The sequence below is a fragment of the Panthera leo genome, chromosome A1 (genome assembly GCF_018350215.1).
Source record: "Panthera leo isolate Ple1 chromosome A1, P.leo_Ple1_pat1.1, whole genome shotgun sequence".
Taxonomy (NCBI): domain Eukaryota; kingdom Metazoa; phylum Chordata; class Mammalia; order Carnivora; family Felidae; genus Panthera; species Panthera leo.
In genome coordinates, this window is record NC_056679.1 from 124,370,821 (window position 1) to 124,388,415 (window position 17,595).

The 17,595-nt window shown below is 41.5% G+C and overlaps 1 protein-coding gene across 1 annotated transcript in view; it reads right to left on the reverse strand.

Moving 5' to 3' along the window:
* Positions 1-17,595, reverse strand: part of ANKRD55 (ankyrin repeat domain 55) — a 590,869-nt gene that overhangs the window by 40,291 nt on the left and 532,983 nt on the right. The window contains exons 13-15 of the mRNA XM_042939212.1: positions 16,151-16,281; positions 11,900-12,009; positions 2,065-2,125 (exon numbers count right to left, since the gene is read on the reverse strand). Of these exons, the coding sequence (XP_042795146.1) occupies positions 2,065-2,125; positions 11,900-12,009; positions 16,151-16,281 (302 nt within the window). The remainder of the gene's footprint in view (positions 1-2,064; positions 2,126-11,899; positions 12,010-16,150; positions 16,282-17,595) is intronic.

Sequence of the window (17,595 nt, forward strand, 5' to 3'; positions counted from 1 at the left end):
TTTCCTCTTGTATTAGAAAACCATAATACTTCAGTAGCAGCATTAACTTACCTTTTCCCTCATTTTTTTTTTTTTGCCTTCCATCTTTTTTCATTCCTGTTATTTAGCAGATATATGGTATGTGTGCACTTACACTTTGTTATCCCCTCAAACCTAATAGAGACTGATTATGCTTGGAGCTCACTGGCAAAGTGATTTAGGGAGAGGAAGAGTAGGCCACTACTTTTAAAAAGGAGGGAACACTACTTGTTCAGAACACTGAGAAACCAAATGCAGGAAATCTACCAAGGTAATGTTCCTTCCATTTCACAGCTGTCCTTACTTCCCAGTGCTAAAGAGCTTCTAGCCCTTATAAATTTATATGGATTGACCATACTGGCAACAAAACACAGGCAAGCATGAGCAGTTGGCTTACATAGGTTTCAGACATGCTGTGACATGGTCCAAAGAGAAAGCTGCAACACTGGATGTAAGTGTCCTTTATGAGGTCCCTTCTCCCTGCACACAAAAGCCACTGAGTCACAACGCTGGTGTAACAGTGGGAGAAATCTCCTCTGAGAGGTCACTTTGTGTGAGAAGGAACTGGAGGCATTTTAATATTTAGTACACATTATTCAGAAAGTATAACAATTACCACTGTTAGAAGGAGCTGGGTCTACTTTAACTGTCCCCACCAGGCAGGGGCCTCCCAGGGTGGGGAAGAGTACAGAAATAACACTTTGCTTTCAGCTGTTCTTTCAGGATGTTCTTTCAGCTGAAGGCTGGACAGAGGGGGAGGTCTATAAGAGGAGTTAAACTTTAGGGTATGAATGACTGAATTTCCCTCCTTTTTAAGACGCCCCAGTTTTGGTGAGTGAGGGTAAGAGCTGGAGGTGGGGGAAGTGGTCATCAACTTTCCCAAACTCTAGATCAGCCGACATAAACTGCACCACTCAAGTTCCCTGCTTTCATACCATAGGCAGAGTGATCAAAGTGTGCTTTCTCATCTCTGGTTCTCATTTTTAAAGCAGAAGTTTAAAACAATGAAATCCTCTCTTAGGGTTTTGCTTTAAACCCCTAAAGACACAGAGGGTAAAAGTGGCGTGTGACCACTGAGTCAGGGTGGTGTCCAAACTCAGAACTAGGCTGTGAAGCAGGGGGTTTCTGGTGTGGTCATTAATGCCAACCCAGCAGGGAAGAAGCCTGTAATCAGAAAGTTCAAGAAAGACAAGGGGCCCAGCCTCTGTTAGGGCACTTCCTCCCACACTGCTGTTGCTGGCCACCTGGCTTCCTTGCAAACAGTGTAATTTGGTATTTAGAGGCATATGCACTTTCAATGCTATCAGACTTTCTTAAAGTTATCAGACATTCTTAGTAAAGCACAGCCAAACCAAGCACATATTATATTAAAGAAAAATAAAATGGAAACCAGGTATTTAAATCAGTTTAAAGAAGCTTGTTAAAGAAAACAGGCTGGGTAATAAAAATCAGTCCTGCTTTTTCAAAGATTTAAGCAGTTAGAATAAGATCCTAAGCTACTCTGGGGCAGCTCTGCCTGGTATCCGATAATACTCCAGCAGGAATTTTGCTTGAGAGTGCTATACTGCCTTCTTGGAAGCCTTCTGCAACATAAAGGAAACAGCAATTGTGGTCACCGGCATTAATAATGTGGCCTCCAGAGCCTGTAATTATCATCTATCTGTCATCTTTCACTCAAAGGGAGAAAACTGGCAGCCACAGCTTGCCATTGAAGTTTCTGGGACTCAAGAAGACAGGAAAGAGCAATATTTATTTCTCAATGTCCAGAGGGAAATTACAAAATTTCAGTGGTATGATAAAAGCTTAAGTACTTAATGCAAGAAATTCTTCTCTAGTAGAAGATACCCATACCCATGGTGGGGATAAATTTCTGTCTGAGGGTTAATAGTAAAGACACAGGCTACCCTCTCAGGGTAGGATCCCCAAAATGTGCTCCATCCCCTCCTTGACCTTTATGATAGGAAGCACTGGTTCAGAAAAGCCCTTCCTGCCCTCCTAAAACGCACAATGGCCAACTGTTCCTTGAGATGTTTAAAGAAGGCTCACCTCATTGTCCTGGTGATTAATCTCGCTGAGATTTGACTGTTGCACCAACACTGTTAGGAGCCTGTGAAGAAAAATAGAAGAAGAGGCTCAAAAGAACAGAATGTGTATGAGAACATAACATTATAAGTACAGTCCACTGAAGGCCTCCAAGTGAAGATGAGCCCTTTCTGTTTATCGAGGGGGAAAGATCCATAGAAAAGAAGACAGTGTGATTGGTAAGAAGGCACCTGAGGGGATTCCTCTGTCTCTTCTCACCCCACCTCCTCTCCATCTTGGGGCTCTGGAGATGAGGACAGGGATAAAGGGAATGGAGAAAGTGAATCTGTAGGCTCATCTTCTTCACCAGACCTGTGTTCTTATGTGTGCACTTTAAGAACTAAATTCCTCTAGGGGTGCCTGGGTGGCTCAGTCTGCCTCCGGCTCAGGTCATGATCTCACAGTTTGTGGGTTTGAGCCCCGCGTCGGGCTCTGTACTGACAGCTCAGAGCCTGGAGCCTGCTTCAGATTCTGTGTTTCCCTCTCTCTCTGCCACTCCCCCACTCACACTCAGTCTCTATCTCTCAAAAATGAGTAAACGTTAAAAAAAAAAAAGAACTAAATTCCTCTAGCACTTATTCTTCATTCTTTTACATAAACATATGCAGTGGTTTCAAATTGCTTCACCACTTGGTACATGTGTCACACCTTGTAAATGTATAGATTATGCTAGGAGACAGCATTTACGACTTTGCTTATTTTTTCGAAAACATGCAAATGTCTAGGCATGAAATGACAGTAATCAGTGTGAAAAAACTATCAGTGATTCTCAAGCTCAAGTTTTTATCTCACTTGGGTCCCACACTTGGTTGACTGAGGTCTACATTGTGGGAGAGAAGCAGTTGATTGTAGTTGGTAGGGACCCAGAATCTGGAGCCAGACCACCTGGGTTCACATCCCAGCCCAGCTACTCGCCAGCTTTATGACTGAAGGCAAGTAACAACCTCTCTGTGCCTAAGCTTCCTCATCTATAAAATGGGGGTAAAAAAAGTGCCTACCTTACAGCTCAGTGTGAGGATTAAATGAATTAATGCATACAGCACTTATAGCATGACTGGAACACAGCCAAGTGTTATTTCTAGAACACTTAACGCTAGAAGTTTTAAACCTGGCTCAATCTCAGAATCCCCAGGGGAAATTTTTTAAAACCACAAATACCTGGATTCTGTATTCAGTATTTCTGACTTCGTAGGTCTGGAGAGAAGCTCAGCTTTCACAGTTTAAAAGGGTTGCTCGGGAAATTCTGGCAAACAGGTCTGAAAACCACTGAGACAGGTACTGAATAAATTAACCAATTGATACTCATTGCTGTGAACTGACTGTGTTCCTCCCGCCCGCAAATTCATTCGGTTCTAACCTCCAGTTCCTCAGAACGTGACTATATTTGGAGATTGAGTCTTTAAAGAGGTAATTAAGTTAAAATGAAGCCTTTAGGGCAGGCCCTAATCCAATCTGACTGATGTTCTCAGAAGAAGAGATTAGGGCCCACCAGCAGCATGGATTGCAGAGGAGAGACCACGTAAAAAGGCAGCAAGTGGCTGGCCATCTGCCAACCAAGGACAGAAGCCTCAGAAGAAACCACCTGCTGCCACCTTGCTTGTGAACTTCTACCCTTCAGAAATTCAAAAAAATAAATTTCTGTTGCTTAAGCCATCCATTATGTGGGTATTTTGTTACAGCAGCCCTAGCAAACTAATACAGTCATGAAGATGATAAAGGATTGTCTATGGGGAGACCATTCAGATAATTCAGACAATTTCTGAAGGAAATTCAGAAACTATTTTTGGAAGAATGACTTGAAAAAAATCAAATGGTTTAGCCTTTTCCCCAGTCAGATTTTCATTGTCTTTTATTTTAGATGACATTTAGTCTTGAGTCTTAAATTGCTACCTACAATCGAATAAAAGAAAGTGGGACTGATCATGTTGCATTAGTGGTAAATGTAACACAGAAAGAGCTTAAATAGGGATGCATTTCTGGTTGTTTACTGTGGAGATGAAATAGCCAGGAAGCCTAAGGTTTAAATCTAGTTTTACCTCTTTTGGGGAGCCAGGATAATGCTGTGATTTAATTCTGCCCTCCCTGCTGCATGACCTCTCTGAGCTTCTGTATCCTCACATTTATCATCGGGATAATAACAGTGGTGGTGTAAAGACTGAATAACAGGGGCACCTGGGTGGCTCAGTCGGTTAAGCGGCCGACTTCAGCTCAGGTCATGATCTTGCGGTCCGTGAGTTCGAGCCCGTGTCGGGCTCTGTGCTGACAGCTCAGAGCCTGGAGCCTGTTTCAGATTCTGTGTCTCCCTCTCTCTGACCCTCCCCTGTTCATGCTCTGTCTCTCTCTGTCTCAAAAATAAATAAAACGTTAAAAAAAAAATTAAAAAAAAAAAAGACTGAATAACATAGTAGGTATAAAGCTCCTAGTACACAGACTTTAAAAGAACAGTGGCACTGAATGCAAGCTTTCTGAATTCTAAAATTTCTCCACCTAGTGGGAAGAGGCTATAATAATTGCATTTTTGGATAACACTTTTTATCTTTGTAACTATATTTCACTACTGGATTTTCCCCTTATAATTGCTTTAGAAGGCTGGAGGGCAACTGGTGACTTTCTTTTCTCTTTACTGGCCATTGCTTAGTCTCTAGGGTTCATTTGGTCTGAGTTGTGGGGAGAGAGTGGGAAAGAAAGGCAAGAGGTCAGCTGTGGTCCAATCTGGTTATCCTCGGCCAACCCTAAGGAGACTGAGATCATACATAGCCAGACAGGATCTTCTGGGACTGCTCCAGAGCAGTGATCACACTGAAGGAAGTCAGGTTTTGACTTGATGGGAATGAGGGAGGGGAGAGCATGACCTCCTGTCACATCCTGGTGGTGGGGGTATTCCAAAGGTCATGGGATGAATCCTGTCTCTGGATATTTTTCTATTTGCCCCTCAAATCCATTTGCTGCCCTGCAATGTCCTGCTCTGAGGTTGACCTGCAATAACTTTATCATCCAACTTCCCTTGCCCTCTGACTGCTTTCTGGGTTTGGCCAGGAGAACTGGCAGGAGAAAGGAGAGAAGCCACTTCCCTTTCTGTCAATGACTTTTCCCCCTTACCAAAGGCCACAGCTCCTACTCGGTGTGTCCTCTTCTACAGCCAGAACTCTCAAGAGGTTCCAGTAACAGCTCCATTCCTTGATCCTTTTGGCCTAGTGGTGGAATACTTTCCTGCTTTTTTGGGGAAAGTGGAGGTGGGGAATTATGTCACCATCTCTTGCTAGTTAATTTTAAATAGTCTTCCATTAAACTTTGTTCAGTTACCTTTTAATATTCTGTGACCTCCTTATTGTGACCCTGATTGATACATGCCAACCTATATTGCTTGATTCCATTTGATTCCTAAGTGTCTCAGATTCAATAATCTCCAAAGATGGAAACAAATTTATAGATAAGTATTCTCTCTCTCTCTCTCTCTCTCCCTTTGTGAGAGCAAACGATCTTGCTTTCAGGGCCATCATACATTGCCTTGGTGGTAATTCAGACTGGACTAGAGAGCAGGTGTTTGGTTTCAAGCCTGGGGCTTCCATGCTGTTCCATGGTACAGGGGAATCTGCCAGGTGCTTGTCTCACATCTGTCTTAATTACCAGAGGATTTGAAGACCCCTTAGTTTTGTTTTCTCAGAGCCCTCTTTCTGTGCTAAGGTAGCTTAGAAGTATTCTTCCCAAGATCCCCAGCCCAGTCTCTTATTAGCACCAGCTCTGTCCTGTTCTCAGCTCTCTAAGAAGCCACACAAAGCCCACCTTATCCCAGGTAGCAGGATACCAGGCACAGAGGCCCAGCAGGAACATTCTCAGATAGGCAGCATGATGAGTGGTAAGAAAACAGGTGCTGGGGCCAGACTGCCTCCATTAGAATCCCTGCTCCATTACCAACCAGCCAGTAACCCTACACAGGCTATAAAACTCTCAGTACCCATATTTTCTTATCTGTGAAATAGAAATGATATTAACACCTCCTTCTTAAAGATCTGTTGTGATTTTAAATGACTCAGTGCATATGAAACACTTAGAATGACATTTACATGCCAATGAATATTCTGTATAATTTAATAAAGTTTTTAAAAGCTCTTGCTCTTTATATTTTGGGATCCCCTGATCTCAAAGATCAGGGAGAGATCAGCTAGATGTATACTGGGGGGTACCTTGTTTCTGTGGGCTTTATTTTGCTGACCCCTTGGACTCACAGCCCTGTATCTGTCCAGCACAGTGATGGTTGGGGAAAAGGGTCCCTAAGCCACCTGTCTGCCCTCCTGTTCCTGAAGCTGCTGATGTGAGAGTATCCTGAAGTATATCATCCCCCCACAGGTTAGAATGCATCACCTGGTAATGTGAGAACAGGACCCCAAAGAAATAATTTCCTTCCTCCCTCTATCTGTCATCAAGAGTCATGAAAAGAGGCAGAGCTGCTGGCACTCTGGCAGGGAAAAAAAAAAAGAATCTGCCAGTAACCATGGAGACCATGAAAAAGACCTCCAGAGAGCCCTGTGGCTGCTTTCAGAGGAAATCGCTGTTTGCCTTCCAATGCTTGCATGTGTAGCGTTGTACAAACACAACTTCTTTCTCTTTGGAGCTTCCTCTTAATGATCATGCCCCCTCTTTCACACTGGCGCCCTCTGAATGTCCTAGAAGCAAGAAAAGCCCTAGGGAGCTGAAAGGGAGAAAACTTGGACCTGCTGAGAAGCTCAGGGTTCAAAGCAGGAAAGGGACTCGTGAGATGAAACCTGCGTTTCTTTGCTTTTGTCCATCCAACTTGCTATCGTGTTCATGATTATAAATCCCTTATTCTTGCATCAGCTTAAATCCCCACTGAGCTGCAGCTTAGCTAAGGCTGTACATTGGAACTGGCTGGTTTGTTCATGAGTTGTTTGCATCACAGAACCTTGCTGGAGGGTTAATTGAGGTGTCCCCTTGGCTTGTTTACAAGCAGCTACAATTTGAGGCTTCATTCTAAATAACCTCTAGTTGAGCACTGAGTGGAAGGAGCATGCTTAGATTTGGAAATCTAAGTATTAGTAGATTTTAAAGTGAGTATGAATACCTGAGTACAAGGACATAATGTGGCCCATATATATGTTTAGGATTAGGGGACAAATAGAGATGAATGTACACTAACAAAGGTAAGGAAGGGAGTTTCAGGGAAGCTGAATGGTTGAATTTGATGCTCATTGGATTCTAAAGCCTAGTATTGCTCTTATAGGGGCCAAGGGCAGGCCACCTTAAGATGGGCCACTTTGGCACGGACATTACTTTGAGTTAAAAGCAATCAAAACCCAGTTGATTCAGGGGCGCCTGGGTGGCTCATTTGGTTAAGCATCTGACTTCAGCTCAGGTCATTATCTCAATATTTGTGGGTTTGAGCCCCACATCTGAGCCTGCTTCAGATCCTGTCTCTCTCTCTCTCTCTGCCCCTCCCCTGTTCATGCTCTGTCTCTCTCAAACATAAACATTAAAAAAAAAAAAAATTAAAAAAAAAAAAGCCAGTAGATTCAGAGAACACTCTTTAGCTCCCCCTCAACTGCTTGCCTGTACCAGAAAGAGAGCTATTAATAGAGATTCCCTTTTACTTAACAAACTTACCTGCCTAATAGGGCAATCTTTGTTTTCCAAACATTTCCTCTTAACTTCCTCCTAATGGAATTCTCCCCTTTGTATCCTCAGACCCCAACACCTTTCCTTAGCTCTTCTATATTCCCTTAGTTGCCTGTCTCTGGAATTTCCATGTCTGTGTGGATTCCCTGTACATAGGCTACTAAATTTGATTTTTTTTTTTTTCTGTTAATCTGTCTCATGTCAGTTTGATTCTTAGTCCAGTTAGAAGGATCTTGAAGGATGGAAGAAATTCTTCCTCCCCAACACACCTGTATGTGAACATATGTTTTGTGGACCTGTGTGTGCTAAGGTGAAGAAGGCTGGAGTGAGAGCTGGTGGGGTGGCAGCAGCAGGGATTCATTCTTTAGCACTGATCTATGGTATTTCTTTATTTCTGTCTATCTCCTATCGTGATTATCACCCCATCATCACCATCATCAACACTTACCGAACACTGACAATGGACAGTGGTCAGTGTTTTTTTACATATTTTCTCATTTATTTCTGCCAATTTACCATGAAATAAATACTGTATTATTCCTGCTTTCTATGAAAGAAAGCTAGCTGAGTCTTGACAAGTTAACTTTGTCCAAGATAATATGGTTACTAAGAGATGGACCAGATTCAAACCTGGTCAGTCTGACTCCAGAGCTGGCAGTCCTGACCATCCTTTACCTCAATCCAAAAGGGATGTTAGGTGGTTTTTAGATACATATAGTAAAACAAGATTACAAGTGAAGAAACTAGTCCAAGAGAAAATAAGGGCAGGGTAAATAAGATGCAGTTATGGTCCTACACGTGTCCCAGAGGTGGGACAAAAACTGGGGTTTGGGTGTTTTAAACATACAGAGAGAAATCATAGGTCACAGGGTCCACAGAGTAAAAATAAATAATTTATCAGGAGAAACACAGCAATTCTTCCTTTAGTAGAATTTTTTTGTGTGGGGTTTCTCATTTTTTAGATGCTTTAACAAAGTATTTCCTGACAATGAAACAATAAGGAGTTTTGTAAAGCTTCTTAGGGTAGGGCGTAATGACAGACTATGGCCATTAAAGTACATCCTACAGGGTACACAGTAGTGGATCCTAGGAACAGAGTAGGCACACGGGCAGGTTACTTAGCCTCACACATGCACTAGGCAATTAATTATCTTCTTAGTGCCTCAGCTTTCTTATCCATAAAATGGGGAGAGAAATATTACCTATCACATAAAGGTGTGGTCAAGATTAGATGAGATAGTACATGGAAAGCACTCAGAACTTTGCTCAGAACATGGTAAATAATCAGTGCTATTTGTCTTTCTTTTCCTCATCATTGTAAATGCAGACCTATAGGCTTCAGTGGTTAGCCAAATCCACTTACAGTTGTGTCCACTTAGGAAAATTAAGCAAACAGGTTTGCATGGCCTAATGGAAGGTCGCTCCTGCATTATGGTTGTAGGATTAGGAAGTACCCACAAGCCAGACTATATATATATATATATTTTTTTTTTTTTTTCAGAAAACAATTATGAGTTCATGCTGATATATAAACAAATGGATGATAGAAGGCCAACTTTTGGGCCATAGGACATCGCTTGGCTACTTTCTGCTTGAAACACTGAATGCAGATGCTATCAAACACTGCCATGGTCATAAAATTTCTCATAAGCCAATGATAAAATATCTAATTTTAAGCAATGTAATGCCATAGGGAATTTTTTAAGGCAAGCTAGTTTCTAAATGTTCTCTAGGTAACAAAGCCAGTTGCTTTGCTATATGGGTTGTTAAGGTTTCACACGATTCATTTTTGGAGAACATTTACCAGAAATGATGATTTTGGTTTTGGAATAGTTAATCTTAATCTTTGGGTTTTCCTAGTTGCCACAGCTAGTATTATCATAAATAAAGGAGGATTTTATCTTCCAGAATCAGCTAAATGTCCATTTAGGACAATAAAACCATATCATCAGCACACAGAAGGAAATTTATTTTTCTGGCTTTAGCTTTTCTGAAGGTGGTGGCTGGGTCATTAGGTATAATTTCAAGAAAAGGGGAAACCACAACTCTGTGTTATCTCAGTTATAGTGATGTAATGTAGATCCTAGAGAGTCTAGGGGCACTGCTGGGCATAATATGAAATAGACTAATATGTCCACAAAAGAGGAAATACAGTTGGATTGGTTTTTAATTTATCACTGTAGTGATTTGAAATGATGAGCCTAATCAATTGGCCAAATTAACATCAAGCATGCTTTTGACTGAGAAGTCTTAGTTCACCCCTCAGGTGCAATGGCCTGATGACAGAGACAGCTTTTCAGCAAAATTCATGAACCCTTTTCTTAGGTTGGAGTCATGGTTGGGAGGTGGATTCTATATTCCCAAGTACTCCTTAAACACAGGGTGGTACATGACCAGTGTGGTAAATGACTAGAACTTATTAAAAGAATGTGAGCAGAAGTGAATTGAATCAAAAGCTGAGATTTTAAAGAAATAAGGTGGGGAGACTTCTTCATACTACTCTTTCCCCATCCCCAGACTGAACAAAGAGAAGCCACAAGATGGAAGAAACTTAGGTCTCTGAGTTACCATATGGAGGGGAGCCACCCTCCAATCCAGGAACACCTAACTGGGACAAAGCTTTTATTGTGTTAAAAAACTGAAGCTTTGGGTTTTATTTGTTACAAAAGTTATAGTCACCATAACAAAAGCCGGTATTTACCTTCCAGAATCAGGCAGATTTTGAAATGACCACTCAGTGAGGCTGGTAAACCAAGTAGAGTAAATCAAGGTAGAATAGTCTTAAAGGTACATTTTAAACATATATTTGAAAGGTTATTCTTGGGATAACAGTATGATTTTGTGACTAAATATTTTTGTGGATTGTCTAGAAAAGTCATTCTTTCTTTATCCCAATTCATCAAAAGGGAGTCATCTCTTTATGATGTCTATTGATTGTTAGCTCTGAGCTTGCTGTTTCTTCTCTAAACTTCCTTGTTTTGTTGGGCTTTGAGTAAATCCTAGTTTTCTATTATTCCTGGATATAATCCAATGATAATAAGAGGCAATGCTTGGTTGGGAATAGTTCTGGAATTTCCCAAACCCTTTTGGTGTAAAACAGAATGAAATGAAGAAATCCTGATACCTCTCAACTTGGAAGAGGCCTTGGTCTCATGAACCCCCACAGAGCCCCTCATGTTAGTTCTGAATTCAGGGTCTAGAGGATGAGGCTCCCAGATAATGAGGCACCCACTGTGGTGCTGGCCTGTGCCTAGCTCTGGGGAATGCTAAATTCCTGTCAGAGGCATGTTCTGTGCTATGGAGGTTAAGGAAGTGCCCAGAATGTTGCTGATACCACACTGGGAAATGCTATTATTGGCTGCTCCAAGGGGCTTTCAAAAGACTGGACACCAAGGACTTTTAGACACAGAGGATTGGGGAAGCTACACTTGGTCTGGACAAAACTTTTTCCTTTGTTGCTCAATTGTCTTACAAAAATGTGACCTTCTTGATCATCCAACTTATTTGTGTATATTTCTTCACACAGCTCCCAGAAGCTCACAGGCCTGGTTTTCCTTCTAACCCACTGGTTCCCCTGTCTCTCTCCTTTGCTGAGTCCCTTGCCTCCTTCCAACCCATAAATGTTGGCGTGACTCTGACTTGAGACATTAATCTTTCTGCCCAGTCAGTGCTCTTCCACTCCCCTCCCCACTATTTGAAATTATCCTATTTATTTTAAAATTACCCTATTTATTTGTTTACTAGAGTGCTGCTTAGCTGCTTCACTAGAATGTAACCTCTGTGAGGTCAGAGACGCTGTTGTGCTTACTGGCAACCACTGGGGCCTAGAGGAGCACTTGGTCCATGATAAGCACTAGACAGTGACTGAATCAATAAATGACTGATTGGATGAATATGTGAATTCAGATGATGAAAAATAGCATTTCTTAAATCAGAGTGTAGGAGAAAGGGTTTTTCTTTTTAATTTATTAAACAGGAGAGGAATGAGATTAGAGTTTAAGATTCTTCCAGGATATTTTGATTCACTGAGATGAGGTCCTATCTGCTGCAACGTAAAAAAAAAATGGATGGGCTTTTTCTTTATTCACCTCAGAGGGTTGATTAGGTGACCTTCTAATCCAAGTTAAGTCTCTCCAAGTGTGAGGATTGTGTGAACCTGGCTACTTACCTCACATCGGGCTCAGCAGTGGCAGCATGCAGTGGCAGACGGCCATTTTTATCCGGGATATTGTGCTTGGCACCATTCCTGAGCAGACTCACACAACCTTCTAGCCAACCCTGAAATATAAGAGCAACTGTGTCATTATATAACACAGCCTGGTATAACAGACCAACAAACTCTCTCCAGTTTTCTTTCTCTTTTTTCTTTGGTGCGGCTAAAAATATGTTTTGTTTGATTTGAAGTGGTTAAGGATCACAACCTCAACTTCAGTGGAAAGCTGCAGACCTTGATATATGGGTTCCTGAGTATTCTGGAGGACCTTTACCCTGTCAGGTATAGATGGATTCCTAGACTCTCTCTTCCGTCTCCCATTCCCCATTTCTTACTTGCTGATATTCCACTTTTATACGCAGTTCCTAGGGATCAATATGGCATGTGGTAGTTCTAACCTCGCATTCTGTAGGCTTAGCTTCAAATCATGCTTGTCAGTGGTCTGACCTGGGTGCCATGGTCCAATTCCAAAAACTGTACTCCTATATCATTCTTGAGTCCCAGCCTCCATTCTGTGCCTCAGCTTATCTATATCTGATAAACAGGCTTTGGTCCTCTTTTCCAAGTTCTCTTTCTAGTAACCACAAGGATAATATTTTTCTTATTCTAGTCAGTCTCCCTCCCAATGTCTAGAATCCTAGTCTAAGCCATAATCCAATGGCTGGGACCCTTCTGGGACCCATCTTGTTGACTGATATGTCTGATACTGAATATGGGGGTATCACCAGGACCCTCTAAGGGTTCCCTGTTGCTGGGCTTCACCCACTATGAATTCCCTAAGAAACTTTGTGTGAACTCCCTGCTGTCGACTAATTCTCCAGATTGAGAGTGGTATTGCTACATCTCATGCTTGTCCCCTTCTTGGTTAGCACTTACAGCTGGGTCATTTCCCCACTATCTCTCATTTCAAAGGGCAGATATAATCACAGGCTAGTCCTCCCTCCCTTTCTGTTCTCTGCTCCTTTAAGTAACTGACCCAGCCCTACTGATAACCAACTTTGGCCAAGCAGAATGCTTCCTACATTCATCCAGAACCATTGGGGTTACTCCTTCAGTTATAATTAGATATATAAGTAGATGAAACAATTATTACAAAAAATAATATATATAACTCTCTGTCCTGCCTTCATTCCTTTATAGCTAAACTTCAAAACTACCCCATCAGAAGAGAAAAATGACTGAAGATTTTCTCTCACAATACTGGAAGCAATGGGGGGCTCCTGGGTGGCTCAGTTAAGTGTCCAGCTTCAGCTCAGGTCATGATCTCACCGTTTGTGAATTCAAGCCCCGTGTTGGGCTCTGTGCTGACAGCTCAGAGCCTGAAGACTGCTTTGGATTCTGTGTCTCCCTTCTCTGTTTGCCCCTCCCTCAATCACACTCTGTCTCTTTCTCTCAAAAATGAATACACATTAAAAAATAAAAAATAAAAAAATACTGAAAGCAATGAAAATCAAAATGTTACTAAATGAATGGAGAAGAAAGATAATAAGAAAAGAACTTTTTGGTTCTGGAAAGTCTGGAAAAAATATTTTAATAAAAGCACATTCATAGGTTATAATATTGAATATGGTTTTGAATTGACCAATAATATATAAGCCTTAAGTAGAAGCAAATGTTTTTCAGTCTTAAGTTATAATTTACTAATGTATTAAATCTGGTTTTAGTTTCTAATGTCCAAGTCATCAAGATCTCTGATTAAAAGGAAAAAATATGACAAAGAAACCCAAAAGAAAGGCATGCTGGACAAATTTTAGAGTTGCCTAAGTTTTACACTTATTGGAAAACAAATCTCCTGATGGGGGAGGGTTTGAAACATTTTTATCATCTTGCAACATTTCCTGGAACTATGTGTATGTGGTTTTCTTTTTTTCTTCAGAAAAGAAATCAGAAAAGTCACTGAATACACTTGAAACCAGGGGTCACTATTCAGAATCAACAAGTACATTTTTTTATTTACTATGTGCTGGATGATTCCGCATGTGTTTCTCCTTCAATTGTGATAAGTGTAGGATATTATTTTCACTAAATTTTACAAATGAGGAAGGAGACACAAAACGGTGAGGTGATGTGTCTAAGGTTACACATCCATGCTAAGTGTATGTGTATACTGAGTTTGGAGCTGTGATGGACACTAAATTGCTAAGTACGCCCTTTGCCAAGTTTCTCTTCAATACTTGAATTCAAACATTGCCAGAAGGGGTTGGTGGGCTCCACAGTGCAATCCCCAGGACCACTCACCCCCTTCTCAGGGGACCTCAGAAGGAATAGGGAGGGGTCCTTGCTTGGGTTGCCACAAAGAAGTGGGGGCATCAATAAGAGGGTGATGCCACATGCTGTCATGCAAGCACACTTCCTTCATGTAGCTCCTTTGAATGCATTCCTAGAAAGACTTGTCTGCAAAGGTGGCACCTCTCTAGGCTCACTATTCACTGTGATCTACAGGATACTTGCTGTAAAAAGCCATAGCAGGAGCAATTATTAAGACATGTGCAAAAGGGAAGGGGCCTGGGAGGGCATTCCTGTGTCTCTCCGAGATATGACACTTTACCTACTAGTCATAGACCAATGGTTTTCAAACTTGGGTGGGTATAAAAATTGCCCAGGAGGTTTGTCTGCATAGACATCTCCTTCCCATCCACTACCCCGTCTGCTCCCAGTGTGTGACTCAGGAGGGCTAGTGTATACTCCTGGAAAGTACATTTGAAACAAGTATTCCAACACTTCAAAAAAATTCTTTCCAGTTTAAATCTAAGTCCTAGAGAAAGAGGGCATGCAAATAGAAAAAGGAAAAGTAGTTGCTAAAAAAAAAATCTCTGTGATAATTGGGCAATACCTCATGCAATCTATGTTAGATTGTGGCAGGAAGGTGTGGTATTTAGGAAAGGGAAGAGTCCTATTTCAGCAAGGCAGTTTCAGGACACCGTGGGGCTTGCCCAGGATGAATCCACCACTGTCAGTGGGCAGCAAGAGCAAATCCAAGAATCTGCTTTGGCTGCAACAGTAGTTATGGTGAAGATTTCTGGGAGCCTCATTAGAGGTGAAGGAGAATGATGACCCACGTGTGGCACTAAGAAGAACTTGCTTGACATAGACTCAAAGTAGCTCTGGGGTTTCCTAGAAGGAATGCAGGGAGGATTTGAAAAGAGAGGGGCTTTAACGTTTTCAGTAAGGCTTACCAAGCTTACCCAATGTTGGGAAATGCTAAACTGAAATCTCTTGATGAGGACTGGCTCTATACAATTTTTATTTATTTATTTGTTTATTTGTTTATTTATTTATTTTGAGAGACAGAGAGGAGGTAGGGGGAGGGGCACAGAGAGAGGGAGAGAGAGGATCCCAAGCAGGCTCAATGCTGTCAGCACAGAGTCTGACACAGGGCTTTAACTCACAAACCATGAGAACATGACCTGAGCTGAAATCAAGAGTCAGACGCTTAACCGACTGAGCCACCCAGGTGCCCCAACAATTTTTAAATTGAGTACTGATTGTGGGTTGAGTCTTATGCTTGGTATTGCCCCTGAATAGTCTGGTATTTCTCCCCTACTCCTACCCCCAATATTTCCCAGCATTCCCTATATTTCTCATCCTCTAGCTTCCACTTAGCTGATCCTACCCCACAATGTTACCTGCAGCTTCAAATGCTACCACCCACTCAGGGTATTAGTGGAGTGGGTTCTTAAAAAGAGTACCAAGTAAGTCCAGAAATGCTGCAAGGCAAATTCTGATGTTAAAATGGAAAATAATATTTTTCTTTTAAAAAAATTTTTATTTACTTATTTTGAGAGAGATGGGGGGAGAAAGAATGGGGGAAGGGGCAGAGAGAGAGGGGAGAGAGAATCCCAAGCAGACTCTGCACTGTCAGCATGAAGCCAGATGTGGGGCTTGATCCCACGAACTGTGAGATCTTGACCTGAGCTAAAATCAAGAGTCAGATGCCTAACTGACTGGGCCATCCAGGTACCTCAATAATATTTTTCTAATGGCAAAATCACCTCTATCTTAGAAGATTGTTAGGAAGATCCAAAATGTCTTAGATCCACAAAACTAGCTCTTAGTAGTGCTATAAGTGTCAGAGATGATTGGAGCAAAGCTTCAAGTTTTATTTCCATTAGCATAAGTCCAAGAATACTTTTCTGCAAGGGGACACCATGACAACACACTAAGCCCTCCCCACTCCTTGACAGACACCACAGATATAATCAGTACCAGATAGGTTGCCAGGCATAGACTTGTGCGGCCATAAGCATCCTGCATGTTAATATTGGCCCCCATCTTCAACAACAGCTTCACTGTGTCCACTTGACGTCCAGAAACTGCATGCATCAAGGGTGTACATCCTGGAATGAGACATTTCAACAGTCTTTATAAAAATATTTGACTTCTGAAATTTATTAGCAGGCTTTATTTGCCTGTTCACTTATTATGCTCTTTGCAAATAAAGGAACTGCCCACAACACAAATCCAGCTGTTGAACTATATGAGACTGAAGAGAAATGAAGATGATTGTTGCTACGTTTATGTAAACTATGTATTTTCTTTCTGGCTGTATTAAATCTTCTGTAATTTTGCAGTAATTCATTGATTAAAACAATTTGTGCCAATGATTAAAAAATCCTCATTACTACCATGAGAATCAGCACCATTTAGGACATGACAGGTTTTTCCTAACCTGGTTTGAACAATGTAGAATCTGGAAGTGTCTGGAAGGCAACTCCAGCCAGGCAGACAGGTGCAGCATATTTTTATTAGAGATGGTAGATGATAAAGGGCAGTGATGGTTGCCTAGCCTTGGGTTGCACACATTCTTTAGAAAAGGGTCCATCTTTATTGAAACACTTCTCTGTTTTGGTTAGTAATATAGGCCAAGGCATCTGGTTCTTTGTGGGTTTTCTTTCTGAAGAAAAACAGATGAAATTACACATTCTGATTAACTCATAGACCTGTTGGAACAAGCCAGCCTGGTGAGGCAGAATCCAGGTGCTTCACACTCTTCAGGTGAAGAAACCAAACCTCGGACACAATCCTTTGCCAAGCTGAGACTTGTTTACATGCTTTTCATTGATAACATATTCTTAGAGTGCGCTACAAGGTACTCGAAATGGACAAATTGTGGGGCTGCTGTTCTCATTGCAAGATTACAGCTGGCAACCCAGTTTCTCTACAAATCTCTCCTTTCTAATACTCTTTGGGTAAAAGCAGCAATGAAGCACTATGTCTTGAATAGTGGCAACAGTTCCTTCTTTATTTCTTCCTCTCTCTCTTCTCTCCTTCCTTCCCTCTTCCATCTCTCCCTCCCTCCCTCCCTCTTTCTTTGTTTTCAAGGGTGTTGAATTGCTCTAGCACGGTTTGTTGAAGAGGCTTTCTTCCACTGAATTACATTTGCACCTTTGTCAGAGATCAGTTGAGTATATTTGTGTGAGTCTATTTCTGAATTCTTTGTTCTTTTCCATTAATCTATGTCTGTCCCTCAGCCATTACCACATAGTCTTGATTTCTGTAGCCACATAATAGGTCTTGAATTTTGCAAGACTGATTCCTCTCAGTTTATTCTTCTTTTTTTTAACATTTTTAATTCCAGTTAGTTAACATACAGTATAATATTAGTTTCAGGTGTACGATACAGTGATTCAACACTTCTGTATATGACCTGG